General features: G+C 50.0%; 1 protein-coding gene across 2 annotated transcripts; it reads left to right on the top strand.

The window, feature by feature from the left end:
- Positions 1-195: 195 nt before the first annotated feature.
- Positions 196-19,524, top strand: PRPF8 (pre-mRNA processing factor 8). Of its 2 annotated transcripts, none has more exons than XM_032707288.1 (43): positions 196-248; positions 400-509; positions 594-762; positions 1,702-1,866; positions 1,955-2,173; positions 2,907-3,119; positions 3,239-3,364; positions 3,442-3,547; positions 4,049-4,239; positions 4,430-4,549; positions 4,628-4,817; positions 4,987-5,106; positions 5,392-5,526; positions 5,636-5,765; positions 6,133-6,329; positions 6,436-6,642; positions 6,732-6,895; positions 7,230-7,356; positions 7,484-7,676; positions 8,004-8,191; positions 8,410-8,648; positions 9,173-9,319; positions 9,513-9,723; positions 9,807-9,923; positions 10,011-10,258; positions 10,441-10,620; positions 11,081-11,216; positions 11,807-11,976; positions 12,294-12,423; positions 12,605-12,751; positions 12,947-13,107; positions 13,732-13,923; positions 14,514-14,751; positions 15,006-15,134; positions 15,710-15,823; positions 15,944-16,117; positions 16,368-16,561; positions 16,906-17,145; positions 17,238-17,379; positions 17,705-17,845; positions 18,076-18,215; positions 18,391-18,593; positions 19,206-19,524. In XM_032707288.1, exons 2-43 carry the CDS (start codon positions 410-412, stop codon positions 19,358-19,360), a joined length of 7,008 nt encoding a protein of 2,335 aa, XP_032563179.1. In that variant the 5' UTR covers positions 196-248; positions 400-409; the 3' UTR covers positions 19,361-19,524. The 2 variants fall into 2 exon arrangements, with proteins under 2 accessions (XP_032563179.1, XP_032563180.1); XM_032707289.1 differs by lacking the exon at positions 196-248 and adding an exon at positions 260-278.
- Positions 19,525-19,584: the final 60 nt, after the last annotated feature.

Here is a 19,584-nt window from a genome sequence, read left to right as displayed (position 1 = left end):
CGCTGTCCAATCAGAGGCTGCGCCGCTCTGTCACGGCCGCTTCCCTCTGCCAATCGGAAGCAGCGAAGGGCAGGACCCACAACTTCCTCCCCTCTTCCGCCCTCGGTCCCGCCCAGGCCCCTCTTCCGCGCTCTGATAGGCCTCTCCTGTTGTCTCTCAAGTTGTCCGAAAGCTTATTGGGCAGCGCGCGGCCCCGCGTCCTGCCCACATCCGGGTCTCCGAGGCGCGGCGGCGGGGCCGCCATTGTGGTGAGGGGAGCGCGGGGGCCGCGGCCGCCGGTGAGGGCGGGCGGGGGGCGGCGGGGCCGGGGCGGGCCCGGGGCGGGCGGGGGGACGGGCGGGGGGCGGCCCCGTGGCGTTCCCGCACCTCGCCCTGAGCTCCTTTTCACCCTCCCCGCAGGTGCGTCGCCATGGCCGCCGTGTTCCCGTACCGCGGCGGCTGCGCCCCGGTGCCCAACCCGATGGCTCCGCTGCCCGACTACATGTCCGAGGAGAAGCTGCAGGAGAAAGGTGGGTACGGCCCCGGCGCCCTAGAGCCTCCCCGGGGCGGGGGGGGCAGGCTTTGAGTCGCCGCCGCTCTGTGTGTCCCCGCAGCCCGCAAGTGGCAGCAGCTGCAGGCCAAGCGCTATGCGGAGAAGAGGAAATTCGGGTTCGTGGATGCGCAGAAGGAGGACATGCCCCCCGAGCACGTCCGAAAGATCATCCGCGACCACGGCGACATGACCAACAGGAAGTTCCGGCACGACAAGCGCGTCTATCTGGGGTAAGGAACCCCCCCCACCCCGGGATGTGGCACCTGGGGAACCGAGGGCATCCTCCTCTGATCCTTCTCTGACGCTTTGTCAGAACTCCTTGTTGATGGTTTAAAGGGAGAGACCCTTCTCCAGAGGGCTCTTCCGTGTTAGTTGTAGCTCATCCATTGCCCTGAGGATTCAGTGCAGAAGAGGATCAGCAAAGAGAGTCGTTGTTTTGAATTTATGAGAAAAAAACCCTCTTAATTACCCATTACTCTGGATAATAACACATCGTTGAATGACCTGTTACCCTTTGGAGAAGGGGCTCTCCTTGTCAGTTGTAGCTCAGTGAGGATGCCCTGAGGTATCAGTGGAGGAAGCTTGGCTTTGAATTTGTGAGGAAAAGGTTACCCAGGATAATATATCCTGGAAGGGAAAGCCCCTTCTCCAAAGGCCTCTCTTTGTCACTTGTAGCTAATCTGTTGCCCTGAGGTATCAGTGCAGAAGAGGATCAGCAAAAAGAGTTGTTGGTTTGAATTTATGAGAAAAAGTTTTACCCTGGGCAATACATTGTCTTAGAAGACATTGAGGGAGAGTTTGAAGTAGCTAACATACATTTTTTCAGGATTAAAAAGCATCCTAAGTGCATCTTTGCTGTTTGGGCATAGAAAGCTGTCTTGTGCACATCATAATCTGTTGCACTAACTTACCATTACCCATAAAAACTCCAGAAACTCCCTTAAAAAATTTCATCTTTGTTCATAACATTCTTGGAAGCCAAATCAGTAGAAAGCCTTTTGGTAGTGCAGTGCATGAAGCACAAGGATAGAGTGGGAAGTTTGTGGATTTGTCACTGGGAGCCTTTGTGAACAGGTCGGATGAGCAGCACGCAAGTGTGAAGGTTTGTGGCAGGATGGCTGTTCTCCAGACCAATTCCAGCCCTGGTTTTCCTTGGTTTCTGACTGTAGAGCCCTGAAGTACATGCCTCATGCTGTGCTGAAGCTCCTGGAGAACATGCCGATGCCCTGGGAGCAAATCCGAGACGTTCCAGTCCTCTACCACATCACCGGTGCCATCTCCTTTGTGAACGAGATCCCCTGGGTCATCGAGCCTGTGTACATTGCTCAGTGGGGGTAGGTGCCTTCTTCCCTCATCCAGGGGGGACAAACTCTTGTGCTTCCACCCTAAAACCCTCGTTTAACCATCTCTGGCTTCCTGCAGGTCAATGTGGATCATGATGAGGCGGGAGAAGAGGGACAGGCGTCACTTCAAGAGGATGAGATTCCCCCCGTTTGATGATGAAGAGCCCCCTCTGGATTATGCTGATAACATCCTGGATGTGGAGCCCCTGGAAGCGATCCAGCTCGAGCTGGATCCTGAGGAGGATGCCCCTGTGCTGGACTGGTTCTACGACCACCAGCCACTGAAGGACAACAGGAAGTATGTGGCTCTGGTAACAGAGTTCAGTGGGAGAGGGGAAAACCAAACACACCACGTGAATTACCTGGGCACAGCAGTGTGTAACCTTTGGTTGTGTTGTGCTGAGCTACCTGTGATGTTGGTGGGGAGAAAAAAAAACTTCCCTTAAGGACGAGAGGGAGAACCTGATTGATGTAAAGCTGTTATCTCTTGTCTTCAGGTTGCTCAGAGAAGCAGGGGCTTCCCCATCCCTGGAAATGTTCAAGGCCAGGTTGGGTGGGGCTTGGAGGAACTTAGTCTAGTGGAAGGTGTCCCTGCCCATGGTAGGGGATTGGAACAAGATGAGCTTGAAGGTCCCTTCCAATCCAAACCATTCTATGATTTGTCATCCAGCAAGGGCAAATGAGGCCACTCTGCCCCAGAGGGCTGCTGCCCACTTAAGTGCTAAAACTGGTGTTTCTTACCATGCCATGAAGATGACAACCTGGATTATCTAGTTGGAATTTGAAATTGATATTTGTTGAAGATGCATGGATGTTCTGTGTCAGCTTGGACATGGAGGAGGAGAGGAACTGGAGCAGTTGGCATTTTCTGGGCAAAAGGAGTCCGTAGTGGTCTCTAACAGTCCTGCAGCCTTTCATTCAGGCTAGAGGGGCCCATGTGCTACCTGCCCTTGATATTTTGCACGAGTGAGGGTTATTTCTGGTCCCAGTTCTCCTCCACACACAGGATATCCGTACTTTGTCCTTCACAGGTATGTCAACGGTTCGACGTACCAGCGCTGGCAGTTCACCCTGCCCATGATGTCCACCCTGTACCGCTTGGCCAACCAGCTGCTTACTGACCTTGTGGATGACAACTACTTCTACTTGTTTGACCTGAAAGCGTTCTTCACCTCCAAGGCACTGAACATGGCTATTCCTGGAGGTCCCAAGTTTGAGCCCCTTGTTAGAGACATCAATCTTCAGTAAGTGTTGGGTTTAGGAGAGAGAGAAGTGGTTATCTAGGAAAGGGTATTTTCAGGCACAAACTGCCTCTCTGTGCCCCCCAGTGCTTGTATAACAGTATATTTTTGTCTCGTTTAAGGGATGAAGACTGGAATGAATTTAATGACATCAACAAAATTATCATCAGGCAGCCGATCAGGACAGAGTACAAAATTGCTTTCCCGTACCTGTACAATAACCTGCCACACCACGTCCACCTCACCTGGTAAGTGCAGCAGCCCCCAGAGCCAGGAGAGAAGGGGAAGGCTGTCAGGATGCTCTAATGTGTGTTTTGTGTTGTAGGTATCATACTCCAAACGTCGTTTTCATTAAAACAGAAGATCCTGATCTCCCAGCTTTTTACTTCGATCCGCTGATCAACCCCATTTCACACAGACATTCTGTCAAGGTGAGTCACTGGCCAGGGGAGTCTGTAGTAAACCCTACACTGGGGAGGTGATGGGGCTTTAGTATCTTGTTTGTAACCTTGCTTCTGATAGGAGCACACACGCATAGATATTTCAGAAGGTCAAGCCCTTTGACAAACAACCCCACAATTGTCATTTGAGGCTTTTTCTACTTCTGGAGTTGCACAAAGATGTTTCCTATGGTCCCTGTAGGATAAAGCCCAATGCCTAATTAACAGTATTATTTTAGAGTCTTCTGACAGCTCATTTATCTGTTTGGTTGCCCTGGTGTAACCTTCATGGAGCTGACATCTCCCTGGAGTTACCTCTGTAGCACCTATCTCAGGGTCTAGTAGCCAGAGTTTGCCTTGTTGAGTGCTTTTTGCTTCTCTGATACTCAACACTGCCACTTCCATGAGAACAAAGAATTGTTTTCTGCTTGGTTAACTCAGAAAACTGAGCTGAAACAACCAGGAAACACGTTTGGTGCTTCTGAATTTCAGAGCCAGGAACCGCTGCCTGACGACGATGAAGAGTTTGAACTGCCAGAGTTTGTGGAACCTTTCCTGAAGGATACCCCACTCTACACAGATAACACAGCCAATGGCATTGCCCTGCTGTGGGCCCCACGGCCCTTCAACTTGAGGTCTGGGAGGACCCGGAGAGCTCTTGATATCCCACTGGTCAAGAATTGGTGAGTTCTTTCCTGGGCAAGGGACTGTTCTAGTGATCGTGACTTTTTGTCAAAGTGGTTCTTTGTTACTGGAAATGAAATAAATACATCCTGCTGTGACTGGTTTCTAGAGATTTTAGGAGAGTTTCTGGACACTCATTCTGTAAGGAATGTGAGTTACCTGAAACATTGGAGTGTGGTTTATCCATAGGTACCGTGAGCACTGCCCGGCAGGCCAGCCAGTAAAAGTGCGAGTCTCCTACCAGAAGCTCCTGAAATACTATGTTCTGAATGCTCTCAAGCACAGACCTCCCAAGGCCCAGAAGAAGAGGTGAGGGGGGGTCTGTTCAATGGGGGATTGCTGGTCTTTGTAGGGGTTTCAGCTGACTGTAGTCTCTGCTCTCTCCAGATACCTGTTCCGCTCCTTCAAGGCTACCAAGTTTTTCCAGTCGACGAAGCTGGACTGGGTGGAAGTGGGCCTGCAGGTGTGTCGCCAGGGCTACAACATGCTGAACTTGCTGATCCACAGAAAGAACCTGAACTACCTTCACTTGGATTACAACTTCAACCTGAAGCCCGTGAAGACCCTCACCACTAAGGTATCAGTCCATGTGCTGTTTTACTCAAGAGTGGAGTTTACTGAGTAGCTGGTGTGGTAAGACAGGCCACAGTGCTTCAGCTTGTTCAGTTGTTGTACAGGCTGATCAAATTGGAGTAGTTTCTTCTATGACATTGTTACATAAATTCTGGATATTTTATCTTACCCAGGAAAGAAAAAAATCCCGTTTTGGTAACGCTTTCCATCTGTGCCGAGAGGTCCTGCGGCTGACTAAGCTGGTGGTGGACAGCCATGTCCAGTACAGACTGGGAAACGTGGATGCATTTCAGGTAGGCTCTTTTTTTTATTTTTAAGGTGATGAGGAGAAGTTGAGAGAAGGATTGGAATATTTTATATGGCAAATGGCATATAGGATACACGAGATGACTGAACGTTGCAGTGTTATGGAGAAGAAGGGAAAAAACATGCAGCATGGTGTGAAATTCTGCTTTTATACTAGCTTATAAGAATTGATCATTGTATGAGTCAGCATTAGGAACTTTGTATGGCCTAATACACTGCTCCTGGCTGCTGGAGGTGTTTATTGCTATCCCTGACTGTGCTCTGTGTTTCAGTTGGCAGATGGTCTGCAGTACATCTTTGCCCACGTGGGTCAGCTCACGGGCATGTACCGGTACAAGTACAAACTGATGAGGCAGATTCGTATGTGCAAGGACCTCAAGCATCTCATCTACTACAGGTTTAACACAGTAAGTTCCACCTTCCCATGTAATGGTGACCCCACGTAAACTGATCAGCAAGGGATGGATTCTGGAGTGTCAGTAATGACCTGCTCTTACCATGTCTCTCTTCTTCCAGGGGCCTGTGGGCAAAGGTCCTGGCTGTGGCTTCTGGGCTCCAGGCTGGAGAGTGTGGCTGTTTTTCATGAGGGGCATCACCCCGCTGCTGGAACGCTGGCTGGGGAATCTGCTGGCCAGGCAGTTTGAAGGTCAGCATCCTGTAAATCCTGGATGTGGGAGGAGTGTGTGGTAAAGATTAATAGTGTTTACTTGCCAGCTTGTTTTCTATTCCCACTGTCTTTATCCATGCTCCATGTCAATCCCAAGAGCTATTGGCTGGTTTAGAGCTCTTAAAAGATCAGTGCCCCAGAATAGTTTCCAAATGGGAGTGGGATTCCCTGCTCCATAGCACTGTGGGGTCCATAGCCTCCTAATCACCTACTCCAAACTCATCAGTGATGTTGTGGCAGCATAATTTTTTGAGACATCCTGCACTTCCATGCACTCCTGTGTTAGGAAGAAGGAGGATCACTGCCCAGTGGTGTTAGAATTCCTGAAGGACTTTGCTTTTCCCAGGCCGTCACTCGAAGGGCGTTGCAAAGACTGTCACGAAGCAGCGTGTGGAGTCTCACTTTGACCTGGAGCTGAGGGCAGCCGTCATGCACGACATTCTGGACATGATGCCAGAAGGAATCAAACAGAACAAAGCCAGAACCATCCTACAGCACCTGAGCGAGGCTTGGCGGTGCTGGAAGGCCAATATTCCCTGGAAGGTAAGTCTCTCGTTTGGCCTTTTGATTCAATTTAACGTGTCCCAGGTGGAACTGCTCTTGGGGAGGTTCCCACTCCTGCTCCCCTCAACTTACTGTCCCTACCCAGGTGCCAGGTCTGCCAACTCCGATTGAGAACATGATCCTGAGGTATGTGAAGGCAAAGGCTGACTGGTGGACAAACACAGCTCACTACAACAGGGAGCGGATCCGCCGCGGTGCCACCGTGGACAAAACCGTCTGCAAGAAGAACCTGGGCCGGCTGACCAGGCTCTACCTAAAAGCTGAGCAGGAACGGCAGCATAATTACCTGAAGGTACTTCTGCCCTCCCTGAGGTTGCCCACATTGGTGCTATTTCCATGGGGAAGCTTTCACTGACTGACACTGGTGGTGTGGTTCTGCAGGACGGGCCGTACATCACTGCGGAAGAGGCTGTTGCTGTGTACACGACCACAGTGCACTGGCTGGAGAGCAGGAGGTTCTCCCCCATTCCCTTCCCCCCGCTGTCCTACAAACATGACACCAAGTTGCTGATATTAGCCCTGGAGAGGCTGAAGGAGGCTTACAGGTAAGCAGTGGGAAGTGACTGTGATCTGCAGGAGCACTGGGAAAGGGTCCTGAAGCTGTTCTGTCATCTGTTCTCCTGGGACTGAGTATGGTAAAATTTACCCTGATGGACTAATAAAGGCTGTAGGCTGTGGTACTACCAACTTGACTGGGGGTTCTTTGTGGACTCTCACTTGGGCAAAACCAATGCCATGCTTCTCAGCTTGGGGATGTGGATTTTGAAGAGTTACAGATCTTGTCTGGATCTGCTTGGTTGAACATCAGTTCATCAGTTCAATGCAGTGGCCATTAGTCTGTTCATGCATAGGTGCTGAGCTGTTCTTTCTTGCTTTCAGTGTGAAATCACGCCTGAATCAATCCCAGAGAGAGGAATTGGGATTGATTGAACAGGCTTATGATAATCCCCACGAAGCTCTGTCCAGAATCAAGCGACACCTTTTGACTCAGAGAGCCTTCAAGGAGGTGAGTGTCTGGTGAAAGCCTGACCATGCTAAAGGTTATGCTGCATGCAGGAGCTGAATGTTGCTAAGACTTCATGTTCTCTGTCAACTGTAAGCCCAAGTTTTTTTCTCTTCTTTTTTATTTTTAGGTGGGAATTGAGTTCATGGATCTCTACAGCCATTTGGTCCCTGTGTATGATGTTGAGCCCTTGGAGAAGATCACAGATGCTTATCTGGATCAGTACTTGTGGTATGAGGCTGATAAACGAAGACTCTTCCCTCCATGGATCAAACCTGCTGACACTGAACCTCCCCCACTGTTGGTGTACAAGTGGTGCCAAGGTTAGTGGGGTCTTGGATTCCATGGAAAAATTATTTTTCCTATTGCGGGCTTTGTGTCTTATGAGTCCCCTTGGGAGCTGAGGTTTTATATTTGCAGCTTGCAGTCAACGGTCATTACAATCACAGACTGCATTTTGTAGGTTATATATACATATGTACTGGGGAAGTAGCATTCATGGTTGATTACATATTTTTGTTCCCATTTCTGGATAGACTGGAAAGTCCAGAGTCTGAAAAATCAGGCACTTACAGGACCTGACTGTGCCCAGGGGATGCTTCTGCACTCTGATGTGACAGATAACATAACAAGCTTGTTTGTCTCCTCAGGCATTAATAATCTGCAAGATGTTTGGGAAACAAGTGAAGGTGAATGCAACGTGATGCTGGAATCTCGATTTGAGAAGATGTATGAGAAGATTGACCTGACACTGCTCAACAGGCTGTTGCGTCTTATTGTTGATCACAACATTGCTGACTACATGACAGCCAAGAACAACGTGGTCATCAACTACAAGGTGATGGTTGCTGTCAGGAAAGGGGTCTGTGGTAAAAGGAACCCATGGGTGGAGGATGTTTTGGACCCATGGGGGAGGAGGGAACACAAGACCTGCCAGAGAAAGAAGTGATGAGGGAGTAAGAAGAGCCTTCTGCATCCTGCTAAAGAGCAGCTGCTCTGGTGAAAGGTCTCTGATGTGTTGTGACAGGTTCTCACAATTCCCCTTCATTTCCTCAGGACATGAATCACACAAACTCCTACGGGATTATTCGTGGGCTGCAGTTTGCTTCCTTCATTGTCCAGTATTATGGGCTTGTGATGGACCTGCTGGTGCTGGGTCTGCACCGGGCCAGTGAAATGGCTGGGCCTCCCCAGATGCCAAATGACTTCCTCAGCTTCCAGGACATTGCCACAGAGGTGGCCCATCCCATCCGCCTCTTCTGCAGATACATTGACCGGATTCACATCTTCTTCAGGTGAGATCTCTGGGGCTCTGCTTTCCTCAGCTGAACTTTTGTTCTGGCATCTGCCAGCAGATGCCGTGAAAGGGGGAACTGGTGTTCTCCTACTCCAGGCTTTTGTTCCCTTTGCTAAGGAAGATCAGGAATATTTGAATTGACACTTCCCAGAACAACTGTACGTCCACATGGCTCCTCTTGCTTTCTCAGTTTGCTTTTCTACACCAGTAGAAACAACAATGTCAAGAGTTCAACTGTTAGAGATTTGGTAAATTAGAGACTGATGAAATAAGTCTTTTCTGGATTCCCAGCAAGGGGACATAAAATTTAATGTCTGTTCATGGAAAGTTAACCCTGACAGTCTTGTGTTGCTCTATGCTAACGAAACTGAACCTTCCTTCAGTAGGAGGATACAGAAATGTGATAGTTACCTCAAAAATGTTGTGATAAACAACTGCCCATTAGCAAGTCCTTATCTGTCTGGCCGCGCTGGTGTTCTGAGAAGTTAATGTAATTCCAGATCCTTTTCTCTGTGTTTCCAGGTTTACAGCTGATGAGGCAAGAGACCTGATTCAGCGGTACCTGACGGAGCATCCAGATCCCAACAATGAGAACATTGTAGGCTACAACAACAAGAAGTGCTGGCCCCGGGACGCTCGGATGCGCCTCATGAAACATGATGTGAACCTGTAAGTGTTGCAGCCAGGAAAAAAAAGTGGTGGGAGGGTGGGAAAATTAGTTGTGATAAATAACTGTTGGAGGCTGATGGGTGCTCAGGATGAAGGAAGTGAGGGCTCTGTGCTGGAATTGTGACAGCGAGTGGTGGGCGTGAGAGACTGTAGTGTTAGGAAAGCTGTGAGATGTGCACATCTTGTTTTCCAGGGGCCGTGCTGTGTTCTGGGACATCAAGAACCGTTTGCCTCGGTCGGTGACCACGGTGCAGTGGGAGAACAGCTTCGTGTCCGTGTACAGCAAGGACAACCCCAACCTGCTGTTCAACATGTGTGGCTTTGAGTGCCGCATCCTGCCCAAGTGCCGCACCAGCTACGAGGAGTTCACCCACAAGGATGGGGTCTGGAACCTGCAGAATGAGGTGGGATGAGGGTTTGATGGGGTGGGAGAGCTTGGGATTCCCTTACAGTCTCAGGAGGGAACTGAGGGGCCTGTGCTCTTCAGGTCACCAAGGAGCGCACAGCTCAGTGCTTCCTGCGTGTGGACGACGAGTCTATGCAGAGGTTTCACAACAGAGTGAGGCAGATCCTCATGGCATCTGGCTCCACAACCTTCACTAAGGTAAGATGGGAGAAAGATGTGTGACAAGAGCTTCCTGCAGATGCTTGGGGGGCAAGCTGAAAATGTAACCTTTCCTTTCCCTTCTAGATTGTCAATAAATGGAACACAGCTCTGATTGGCTTGATGACATATTTCCGGGAAGCCGTTGTAAATACTCAGGAGTTGCTTGATTTGCTGGTGAAGTGTGAGAATAAAATCCAGACTCGAATCAAGATCGGCCTGAATTCCAAAATGCCCAGCCGTTTTCCCCCAGTGGTGTTTTACACCCCTAAAGAGCTGGGGGGGCTGGGCATGCTCTCCATGGGCCACGTTCTCATCCCGCAGTCTGACCTGAGGTGAGCTGTGCTGCTCTAATGCCTGCATGGGTTGGGTCTTCTCTTAGATGCTCTTTCCCATAAAAATATCAGATTGCTGAACCACACCATGTTACAGAGATATGTTGCCTTTACAGTAACTCATGACAGTGACCTATGAAGCCCTATCCCCCTTACCTCACTCTTGTGCCTCTTTGCTCCAGGTGGTCCAAGCAGACAGACGTTGGCATCACTCACTTCCGCTCGGGAATGAGTCACGAGGAGGACCAGCTCATCCCAAATTTATATCGTTACATCCAGCCATGGGAAAGTGAATTCATTGACTCTCAGAGGGTGTGGGCAGAGTATGCCCTTAAGCGCCAGGAGGCCATAGCCCAGAACAGGTGTGTTGCCATGTGTGTCTGTGTGTGGGGACAGGCAGCTGTGTGAAGTCTTGTGCTGAATGGGGATTTTGGAGACCTTGCAGGCCTTGTGGTACCAGCCACAGTCTGCCTGCAAAGCTGCTGCCTTGCCTCTAGAGGAGGTGTGGACTCTGCAAGCAGCAAGTGCACCCGTGGCACAGCTTAAGGGAAATGGTATGGCCAGTGGTGCCAGGGAAAGCTGATATCAGACCCATTTGCAGTTAGTTTTGTGCACTTACTTTCTCTTTTGCCTGTTTGATATCACTGTGCTCATAGTGATGGTTGCAGGCACTTTGCTGAGTGTTTGGCATTTTAGAATGTCCCTTGCCAGAGCCCTGAGCTCTGTGCTATTTCTGTGATATCATTAAGTGATATTGTTATTAATCATTAATGCATTGCTGTAAAATTGAGAGGTAACAAAGTGTGGGGACATTTTCTTCAGGCGCCTGACGCTGGAGGATCTGGAGGACTCATGGGACAGGGGAATTCCTCGTATCAACACCCTGTTCCAGAAGGACCGGCACACCCTGGCTTATGATAAAGGATGGAGAGTCAGGACTGACTTCAAACAGTATCAGGTACTGACTGGGGATTTCTCTTCACCTGAGTGTGAAGTTCAAGAATGCCTCTTCCAGATGAAGTCCTTTCACTTTGCATTATTGCACGTGCGCTTGTCTGTCTGCTGCAGGAAGAACTTAAAGCCATGTTGGGACTGGTAGAGGCTGTTGAGAACCAAATGCTCCAGAATTCGTAGCTATCCACTTTTGAAGCATTTGGATTGATTGCAGTGCTTGGGAAACATCACACTTAGCACAACTGTGTAGTAAGAAATGGGTTCTGGAGAGAGAAAAAAATGGTCCCAAACCAAACATTCAAAAATATTAAGTTTTAATAACATTGGAAAAATGCGTTATTTAAAGCCTCTAATGATAGAAGGCCAGTTCCTGAAAGATGAAATCATCACCTTAGATTCTACCCAGTCTGAATTGCATAGTTGTACTGACAGAACTGATGTTGTAGATGAGCTGCGTCCTCCAGGACTGAGGGCATGAGGGTTTTTTACATGTTCGCGGACATCATCACCACCATCATCTTGGTTGCCACACTAAGTGCAGGCGGTGAAATGATGTGAACACCAGGCTGCTCACTGGTGCACTGTCATCTCCAGGTGCTGAAGCAGAACCCATTCTGGTGGACACACCAGCGCCACGATGGCAAACTGTGGAATCTGAACAACTACCGCACAGACATGATCCAGGCTCTTGGTGGGGTGGAAGGAATCCTGGAGCACACCCTCTTCAAGGGCACTTACTTCCCCACATGGGAGGGTCTCTTCTGGTAAGAGGAAACTTCGATGTGACGTTGTCTTGCAGTCTGGAGCATAGTGGTGTAGCAGGAGGAGCCCTGGGCTCAGGCTGTGCTGATTCTGTTGAGCTTTTGCTATTTTTCAGTCATCATGTGAGCACATTGTGTAGTTCAGTTATGAGGGCACCTGGGATGAGGCTAGAGATGAATTTCATGCAAATCCATGGAAATTTCTTTGCATGAAACAATCTTCTGTGCTGCCAGTGTGTTCCCTGTCTTTATTATATGTGGCACATGGCAGTCATCAGAGATGAAGGACAGCTAGTGCAACTAATAGCCATCCTTTCTAGGGAGAAGGCCAGTGGCTTTGAGGAGTCCATGAAGTGGAAGAAGCTGACAAATGCCCAGAGATCGGGTTTGAACCAAATTCCAAACAGAAGATTCACCCTGTGGTGGTCTCCTACCATTAACAGAGCCAACGTAAGTACCTGCAGTTTGTACCTGTAGGAGCTTCCCCTGAAATGAGAGCGTTTAATTGTTCTAATTAATCTTCAGAACATCTCTTACAGATGAACTAAACCTCCTTAAGAGGAGCTGCTCCATTTTTTAAACTTCACCAGTTGTGCTGTTGCGTGTTCTCACACCTGCTTTTCCTTTGCAGGTGTATGTTGGGTTTCAGGTGCAGCTGGATTTGACAGGCATCTTTATGCACGGCAAGATCCCCACCCTGAAGATTTCCCTCATTCAGATTTTCCGAGCTCACTTGTGGCAGAAGATCCATGAGAGCATCGTAATGGATTTGTGTCAGGTGAGCAGTGTGGGCTTGGTTTGTTTCTGTGCTGTGCACAGGCACTTCTTTTCTAGCTGGGCCAGTGTTCCTTCAACAATTTGACAGAGGAGGGAAGGAAATGGGATTTTCCTGGCCGCCTGTTTTAGTTCCATGTTGAGGACAGATTCTTTAGCTGGGTTGCTTGAACACAACTCATCTTTGCCTTTTCCCCAGGTGTTTGACCAAGAGCTGGATGCTCTGGAGATTGAGACAGTGCAGAAGGAGACAATCCATCCCAGGAAGTCATACAAGATGAATTCCTCATGTGCAGACATCCTTCTCTTTGCTTCCTATAAGTGGAATGTGTCGCGTCCATCGTTGCTCGCAGATTCCAAGTGAGTGTTTCTCTTTTCCCTCTCCTTGATCTTGCTGGAGAGCAGAGCTGCTGAGCCTGTCATCCAGAGCCCCAAAGCCCATATTCCTTGGGCATTTAGGGTTGGTTTTCTTTGAGGGACACTGGAGGAAACAATCCTGCCTGGCAAAGTGCAGGGCTCGTTTGGGTAGGTGGTTGCAGCACCTCCTGCCACTGCCTTCTGCAAAACACCAAGACTGTCTTTGCTCCTGTTCTCTCCTCTGGGTGACCTTTTCCCTGAGCCCATTGCTCAGGAGCTCTGAAGGTTCTTCTGGACACCCCACAAAGCTGAGCTGTCCCAGGGCTAGAATCTGGAGTGAATTCTCACTGAATCCTCACCACACCAGGAGAGATGACCCTCGTGACTACACAGCATCGGACTAACTACTGCTTTGTTTAAACCTGCAGCTGAACCCCCTTGGTTCTCTTACCAGTCTCTGCATTTGCTGCATGAGGAGAGCAGCAGAGTCCCTTTCCAGGATGGAATGGGAATAGTAGCTGGCTGCAGTGTCCCTACTTGGTGGCAGTTACTCTGTGTCAAAGACACGCAGCAACTGCAGAAAAGTTTTGTGCAAGATTAACTTGTTCTGCCTTGCTTTCTCCCTAGGGATGTGATGGACAGCACCACCACTCAGAAGTACTGGATAGACATCCAGCTGCGCTGGGGAGACTACGATTCCCATGACATCGAGCGCTATGCGAGAGCCAAGTTCCTGGACTACACCACAGACAACATGAGTATCTACCCATCTCCCACTGGGGTGCTCATCGCCATCGACCTGGCCTACAACTTGCACAGGTGAGAGCTGCACCTTCTCTGTTCTGGTTTGTAGTTTTGTCATCGCTGGTTCGTGAGTGTTGTTAGTGCATCTCCAAACCGGGTTGTATTCCAGGCAGGAGCTGGAGCTGTGCAGTGAGTTGGATAGGGCATTTCAGGTTGCCCAGTGTCTGCTCATTCAATACTAATGGTTCTGTTCCCTCAGTTCATTAATAATTTATTTTCTTAGATTTCTGGCAGACTGTTCTTGGAGCTGAAGGACAGGCCTTTTTTCAAGGCCCCTACAAGTGGCAACAGCTCTTTAACTGGAAAGTGAGGGAGGAAGTCCCAGTAAGCAGCCTCTGCTTCAGTGTGCTTGTTAGAGAAGGTGCAGCTTCTCTGGGACTGCAGCATGTGTATGCTGTGGCTTCCCACTAAGGAGATGTAGGGAAAAGCCATAGGTGAACAGCTCCCAGGGACATGACAGAAGTCACACAGCAGTACAAGTTGTTGTACATTCAGCAGGTGCAAAGGTACCTGGTTGCTGTGTGGAAGAACTTGTGTGTGGCTGTTGTCTCTTCATCTCAGATCTAATGGCAACAACTTGACCTTCTGTTTGTTTTCTTCTTCAGTGCTTACGGGAACTGGTTCCCTGGGAGCAAACCTCTGATCCAGCAGGCCATGGCCAAAATCATGAAAGCAAACCCTGCCCTGTATGTGTTGAGGGAACGGATCCGCAAGGGGCTGCAGCTCTACTCCTCAGAGCCCACGGAGCCCTACCTTTCCTCCCAGAACTACGGAGAGCTCTTCTCCAACCAGATCATCTGGTTTGTGGATGACACCAATGTGTACAGAGTCACCATTCACAAGGTGAGGCCAGAAGTGTGTCTCAGGGAAAGGACAGGGACTGTGAAGTTTTTGGGGCGAGGGGGCAGGTGGAGGTTTCCATGCATGATGGAAAACTGGAAGTCAGCACATGTTCCCAGATTTTTGCAGTGTGCACAGAGCAGCTCTTAAAAGTTCCTGTACAGTTCCTGCTCAAAGCACACAGCGAGTCAGCTGTTATGTAAAGGTGTGGGCTACATTTATCTCCCTGTATTTCTCACTTCTGCTTATTTTCTCAGACTTTTGAAGGGAATTTGACCACAAAACCCATCAATGGAGCCATTTTCATCTTCAATCCCAGAACTGGACAGCTCTTCCTGAAGATCATTCACACATCTGTGTGGGCAGGACAGAAGCGTCTGGGACAGGTAGGGCCTGGCTGTGCTTTGGTGTGAGCTGGGGATGGGCTCTGACTGCTTGGGACTAACTCAAGCAGAAAACACCATGAAGATCTTCATCTTCCTGCCTCTTAATGAGTTTGGATCTCCAATGTCCAGTGTGTGACAAGTGCTCAGGCAGGCATGAGCATGGGATATAAAAGTGAAAGAACAAAGTCATTGCAAGGATTTGGAGGCTCTGAGGTGTAGAGACCCCACATCATCAAGCAGGGCTTGAGGAACAGTGCAGTGCTTCTCCTTACACAAATCATGTTGCACTTGGCCGTACATCCTGTGCAGTGAGGAGACTCTCAGGTGGCAAATCCAGGGAGGTGGAGTAGCCAGCTGTTTTTTCTGATCCAGTCAGGAGTAACTGAGCTCCAGGAATGGAAACTGCCCTCTGTGATCAGTAAGGAGGAAATGCTGGGCCTTGTCACTGGTCTGGAAAAAGCCATAAATTCCAGTTGTATTTTTAGAATTTGGTTTGCATCTCTCTGATTCCCAGAGACATGGAGACTGTGCTGTTAGCAGGGAGATATTTCTCTAACCCTGCTGTCTTTCTGTAGTTGGCCAAGTGGAAGACTGCTGAAGAAGTGGCTGCCTTGATCCGATCCCTTCCTGTGGAGGAGCAGCCGAAGCAGATCATAGTGACTCGGAAGGGCATGTTGGACCCACTCGAGGTAACAATACAGATACTGCCCTGTGAGGATCTATAAAACCTTTGGGAGGTGACAGGACACTTCTGTGTTCCTGTGATGTTCTGCAGTAGTTGTGAGCTAATTCCTCTTGATAAACTCCAGGTGCACTTGCTGGATTTCCCCAATATTGTGATCAAAGGCTCGGAGTTGCAGCTGCCCTTCCAGGCCTGTCTGAAAGTGGAAAAGTTTGGTGATCTCATCCTGAAGGCTACTGAACCCCAGATGGTTCTCTTCAATCTCTACGATGACTGGCTGAAAACCATCTCTTCCTACACGGTGAGCACAGATGTCTCTTCTGTAATTTTGCTTTGCTGCTGGTAAATGAGGCAGGAACCAAGGCTTCAATTATCCCTCATGATTTGTTGTTTGGGAGCACTTAGCTCTGAATCTGCCTGGATTTTCCTTCAGATCAATTCTGCTGGCACTTCCCATGCAATGTCTGCATGTCCAAACAGAGGAGTGCTGTACTAGGGCCTCGTATGTTTGGTTTCCTTCTGTTTAAGTGCATGTTTTTTTCATCTCCAAGGCATTCTCCCGTCTGATCCTGATTCTCCGAGCACTACACGTGAATAATGATCGAGCCAAAGTTATTCTGAAACCAGATAAGACGACCATCACTGAGCCTCACCACATCTGGCCAACCCTGACAGATGAGGAGTGGATCAAGGTGGAGGTGCAGCTGAAGGATCTCATCCTTGCTGACTATGGCAAGAAGAACAAGTAAGCCACTGTACAGCTGCAATAATCCTATCAGCCTTTCCTTCCTGCTCTTAAAACTGGGGCACCAGTACTCCTTGTGAAGAGTAGAAGGGCCTGTGGTAATGAATCATCAGCTTTGTAGGGAAATTGGTTTTTATTAATTGCTTTCTAGTAAGGTATGCAAAAATATTTGCACCAAAGCTTTTCTGATCAAAGCATCATGTGTTTTGGCCCCTTCTCTTGTTTAAAAAGTTGTGGTTTCATTTTTCAAAGCACCCTGAGTGGATGTTCTGAGTTTGTGCCTTGATGAGAAGGGTCCAGAATGTATTTTCAAGTGCCTGACTTGAGTGGATTTTCTCTTCCAGTGTGAACGTCGCATCCCTGACGCAGTCAGAGATCCGAGACATTATCCTGGGCATGGAGATCTCGGCCCCGTCTCAGCAGAGACAGCAGATCGCAGAAATTGAGAAGCAAACCAAGGAGCAGTCACAGCTGACAGCCACACAGACCCGCACCGTGAACAAGCACGGGGATGAAATCATCACCTCCACCACCAGCAACTACGAAACACAGACCTTCTCCTCCAAGACTGAGTGGCGGGTCAGGTAGGAAGGCAGGCAGGGCTTGGGGTGGTGGGAGGGGTCGGAGTGCTCAGGAAGGATCTGTGCACCCTCTGATCATCACCTCCTCTTTGCAGAGCCATTTCTGCTGCCAACCTCCACCTGCGGACAAACCACATCTATGTCTCGTCAGACGACATAAAGGAGACGGGTTATACCTACATCCTTCCCAAGAACGTGTTGAAGAAGTTCATCTGCATCTCAGACCTGCGGGCCCAGGTGAGTGCTCAGCGAATCTCTTACAGTTGTGCTCCACATTGCTGGGTACACACCAGACCTGGGCAGTCAGGAACTGGTGGTGAAGGGCTGGGAACCTGCTGCTGTCCATGTGAAGCCTTCTGTGCTGGAGACAGGCACTGGCAGTACATCTGAGCAGCCAAGTTCTAGCCAGGTGCTGATGGCTCCTTGTGGCCCAAGACTGTGATGTTCTCTAGTGAGAACCTGCCAGCCAGGAGATGTTCCCCTAGAGAAATAAGGAGTTTCCACTCTCACATGGTTACATGGAGATCTCTACTGGGCCTCTAAGGCATGTGTCTGTTCCTAGATTGCAGGTTACCTGTATGGAGTGAGCCCTCCAGATAACCCCCAGGTGAAGGAGATCCGGTGCATTGTGATGGTGCCCCAGTGGGGAACACACCAGACTGTGCATCTCCCAGGGCAGCTGCCACAGCACGAGTATCTGAAGGTGGGTTGAGCTCCCAGGGTGAATGGAAGGTCAATAACAGGGACCTGACATGGTGGGGCAGCTTCCCTTGGTCCCTTGCAGATGTGGGACTGAAAGGGCTTGGCCTGAAGCCAGCCTGAGTGGGGTCAGGTGAGGGGAAGCCTGCAGTCTCTCTGTGCTTTTTGCCAGGCTCCAGGTGGTCTTGTTTTAGACATCTTTGATTTCTCTCTAAACCGCTGCCTTTTTGTCAGGAAATGGAACCTCTGGGGTGGATTCACACCCAACCAAACGAGTCCCCTCAGCTCTCACCGCAGGACGTCACCACCCACGCCAAGGTCATGGCTGACAACCCCTCCTGGGATGGGGAGAAGACCATCATCATCACCTGCAGGTGAGGGACAGGGAGCTTTTCTGGTGCCCCTTTGAGGGGGGCTGTGGGTGCAGTGCTTGGGAACACGCTGAGGTGCCAAAATAAAATTTGGCAGAAAGGGAGTGTTGGCTCATCCCTGCTTTCCCTCCTCTGCCCCCAGATGAGTCTGACTTGCCCCATCCCTCCTCCCTTTCAGTTTCACACCCGGCTCCTGCACACTGACAGCCTACAAACTGACCCCGAGTGGGTACGAGTGGGGTCGCCAGAACACGGACAAAGGGAACAACCCCAAGGGGTACCTGCCCTCCCACTATGAGAGGGTGCAGATGCTGCTGTCCGACCGCTTCCTCGGCTTCTTCATGGTCCCAGCACAGGGCTCCTGGAACTACAACTTCATGGGTGAGCTGCCCCGGGAAGGGGATGGGAAAAGAGGCAGCGTGAGTAGCCTGGGGAGGAGGAAGTAGCTGCTCCTCAGGGAAACGTTCCTTACCCACTCCAAAGCTTGACCTTCCTTGCACCGACTGGCAGGGATACCAGCACTGTTGTCTGACCTTTCCTTGGTACCAGCACTGGGATGTCAGTTCTCAATGATTTTTTTGGTGGCAAGAAAGCAAACTGATAGAGAGGAGAAATAGATACTGTGTCTGTCTGGATGGTAGTGTCTGGTTTGTCGCCAATGAATAATTAATCCCTGTCAGGCAGAAGAGATAATGGAAAATGCAAGAGAGAAGCAGTTCCCAGTAGGGAAGTGAGGGGAGGTCCTGGCATGATGAACACCACAGCCAGCTGGAGAAGGGGTCAGGAAATGAAAGTGACAGAACATTCAAATAGAGAAATGGACTGTAGATCTCTTGGGGGGGGGGGGGTCCAAAAGGTGATAATTTTGTGGATTTAGAACACTCCCTTCTAGCATGGCCATGCTTGAAAACAGATCCTGTGAGGGTAGAGAGCTTCAGGAGGATGGTAGAGGCAGGAGGGGCCCTCAGGTGGATGACAGTCTCTCTCTTCCAGGTGTTCGCCACGACCCCAACATGAAGTATGAGCTGCAGCTCGCCAACCCCAAGGAGTTTTACCACGAGGTCCATCGCCCCTCTCATTTCCTCAACTTCGCGCTGCTGCAGGAGGGGGAGGTTTACTCGGCCGACCGCGAGGATCTCTACGCCTAATCCTGCCCGCGCCCCCACTCTTAGTACTGTTGATATTCAACAGCGTGTTTGTGTGTCCCCCGCGCACCCCACTCGCCCCCCGTAGCCCCCCCCTCCTCCCCGCACCGTCCCGGGTTGTTGTACCCCACCTACCCCGTGGCTCAATAAATTTTGTACGATCGGGAGGCGCTGCCGGTGAGATCCCGCCCCGGGGGCGGCCCCGGACGGGGCGGGCCAGGCCGGGC

This window comes from Chiroxiphia lanceolata, chromosome 20, assembly GCF_009829145.1.
Source record: "Chiroxiphia lanceolata isolate bChiLan1 chromosome 20, bChiLan1.pri, whole genome shotgun sequence".
Classification (NCBI taxonomy): domain Eukaryota; kingdom Metazoa; phylum Chordata; class Aves; order Passeriformes; family Pipridae; genus Chiroxiphia; species Chiroxiphia lanceolata.
The sequence above is the reverse complement of the archived record's forward strand: the minus strand, read 5'-3'. Positions and strand labels throughout refer to the sequence as shown.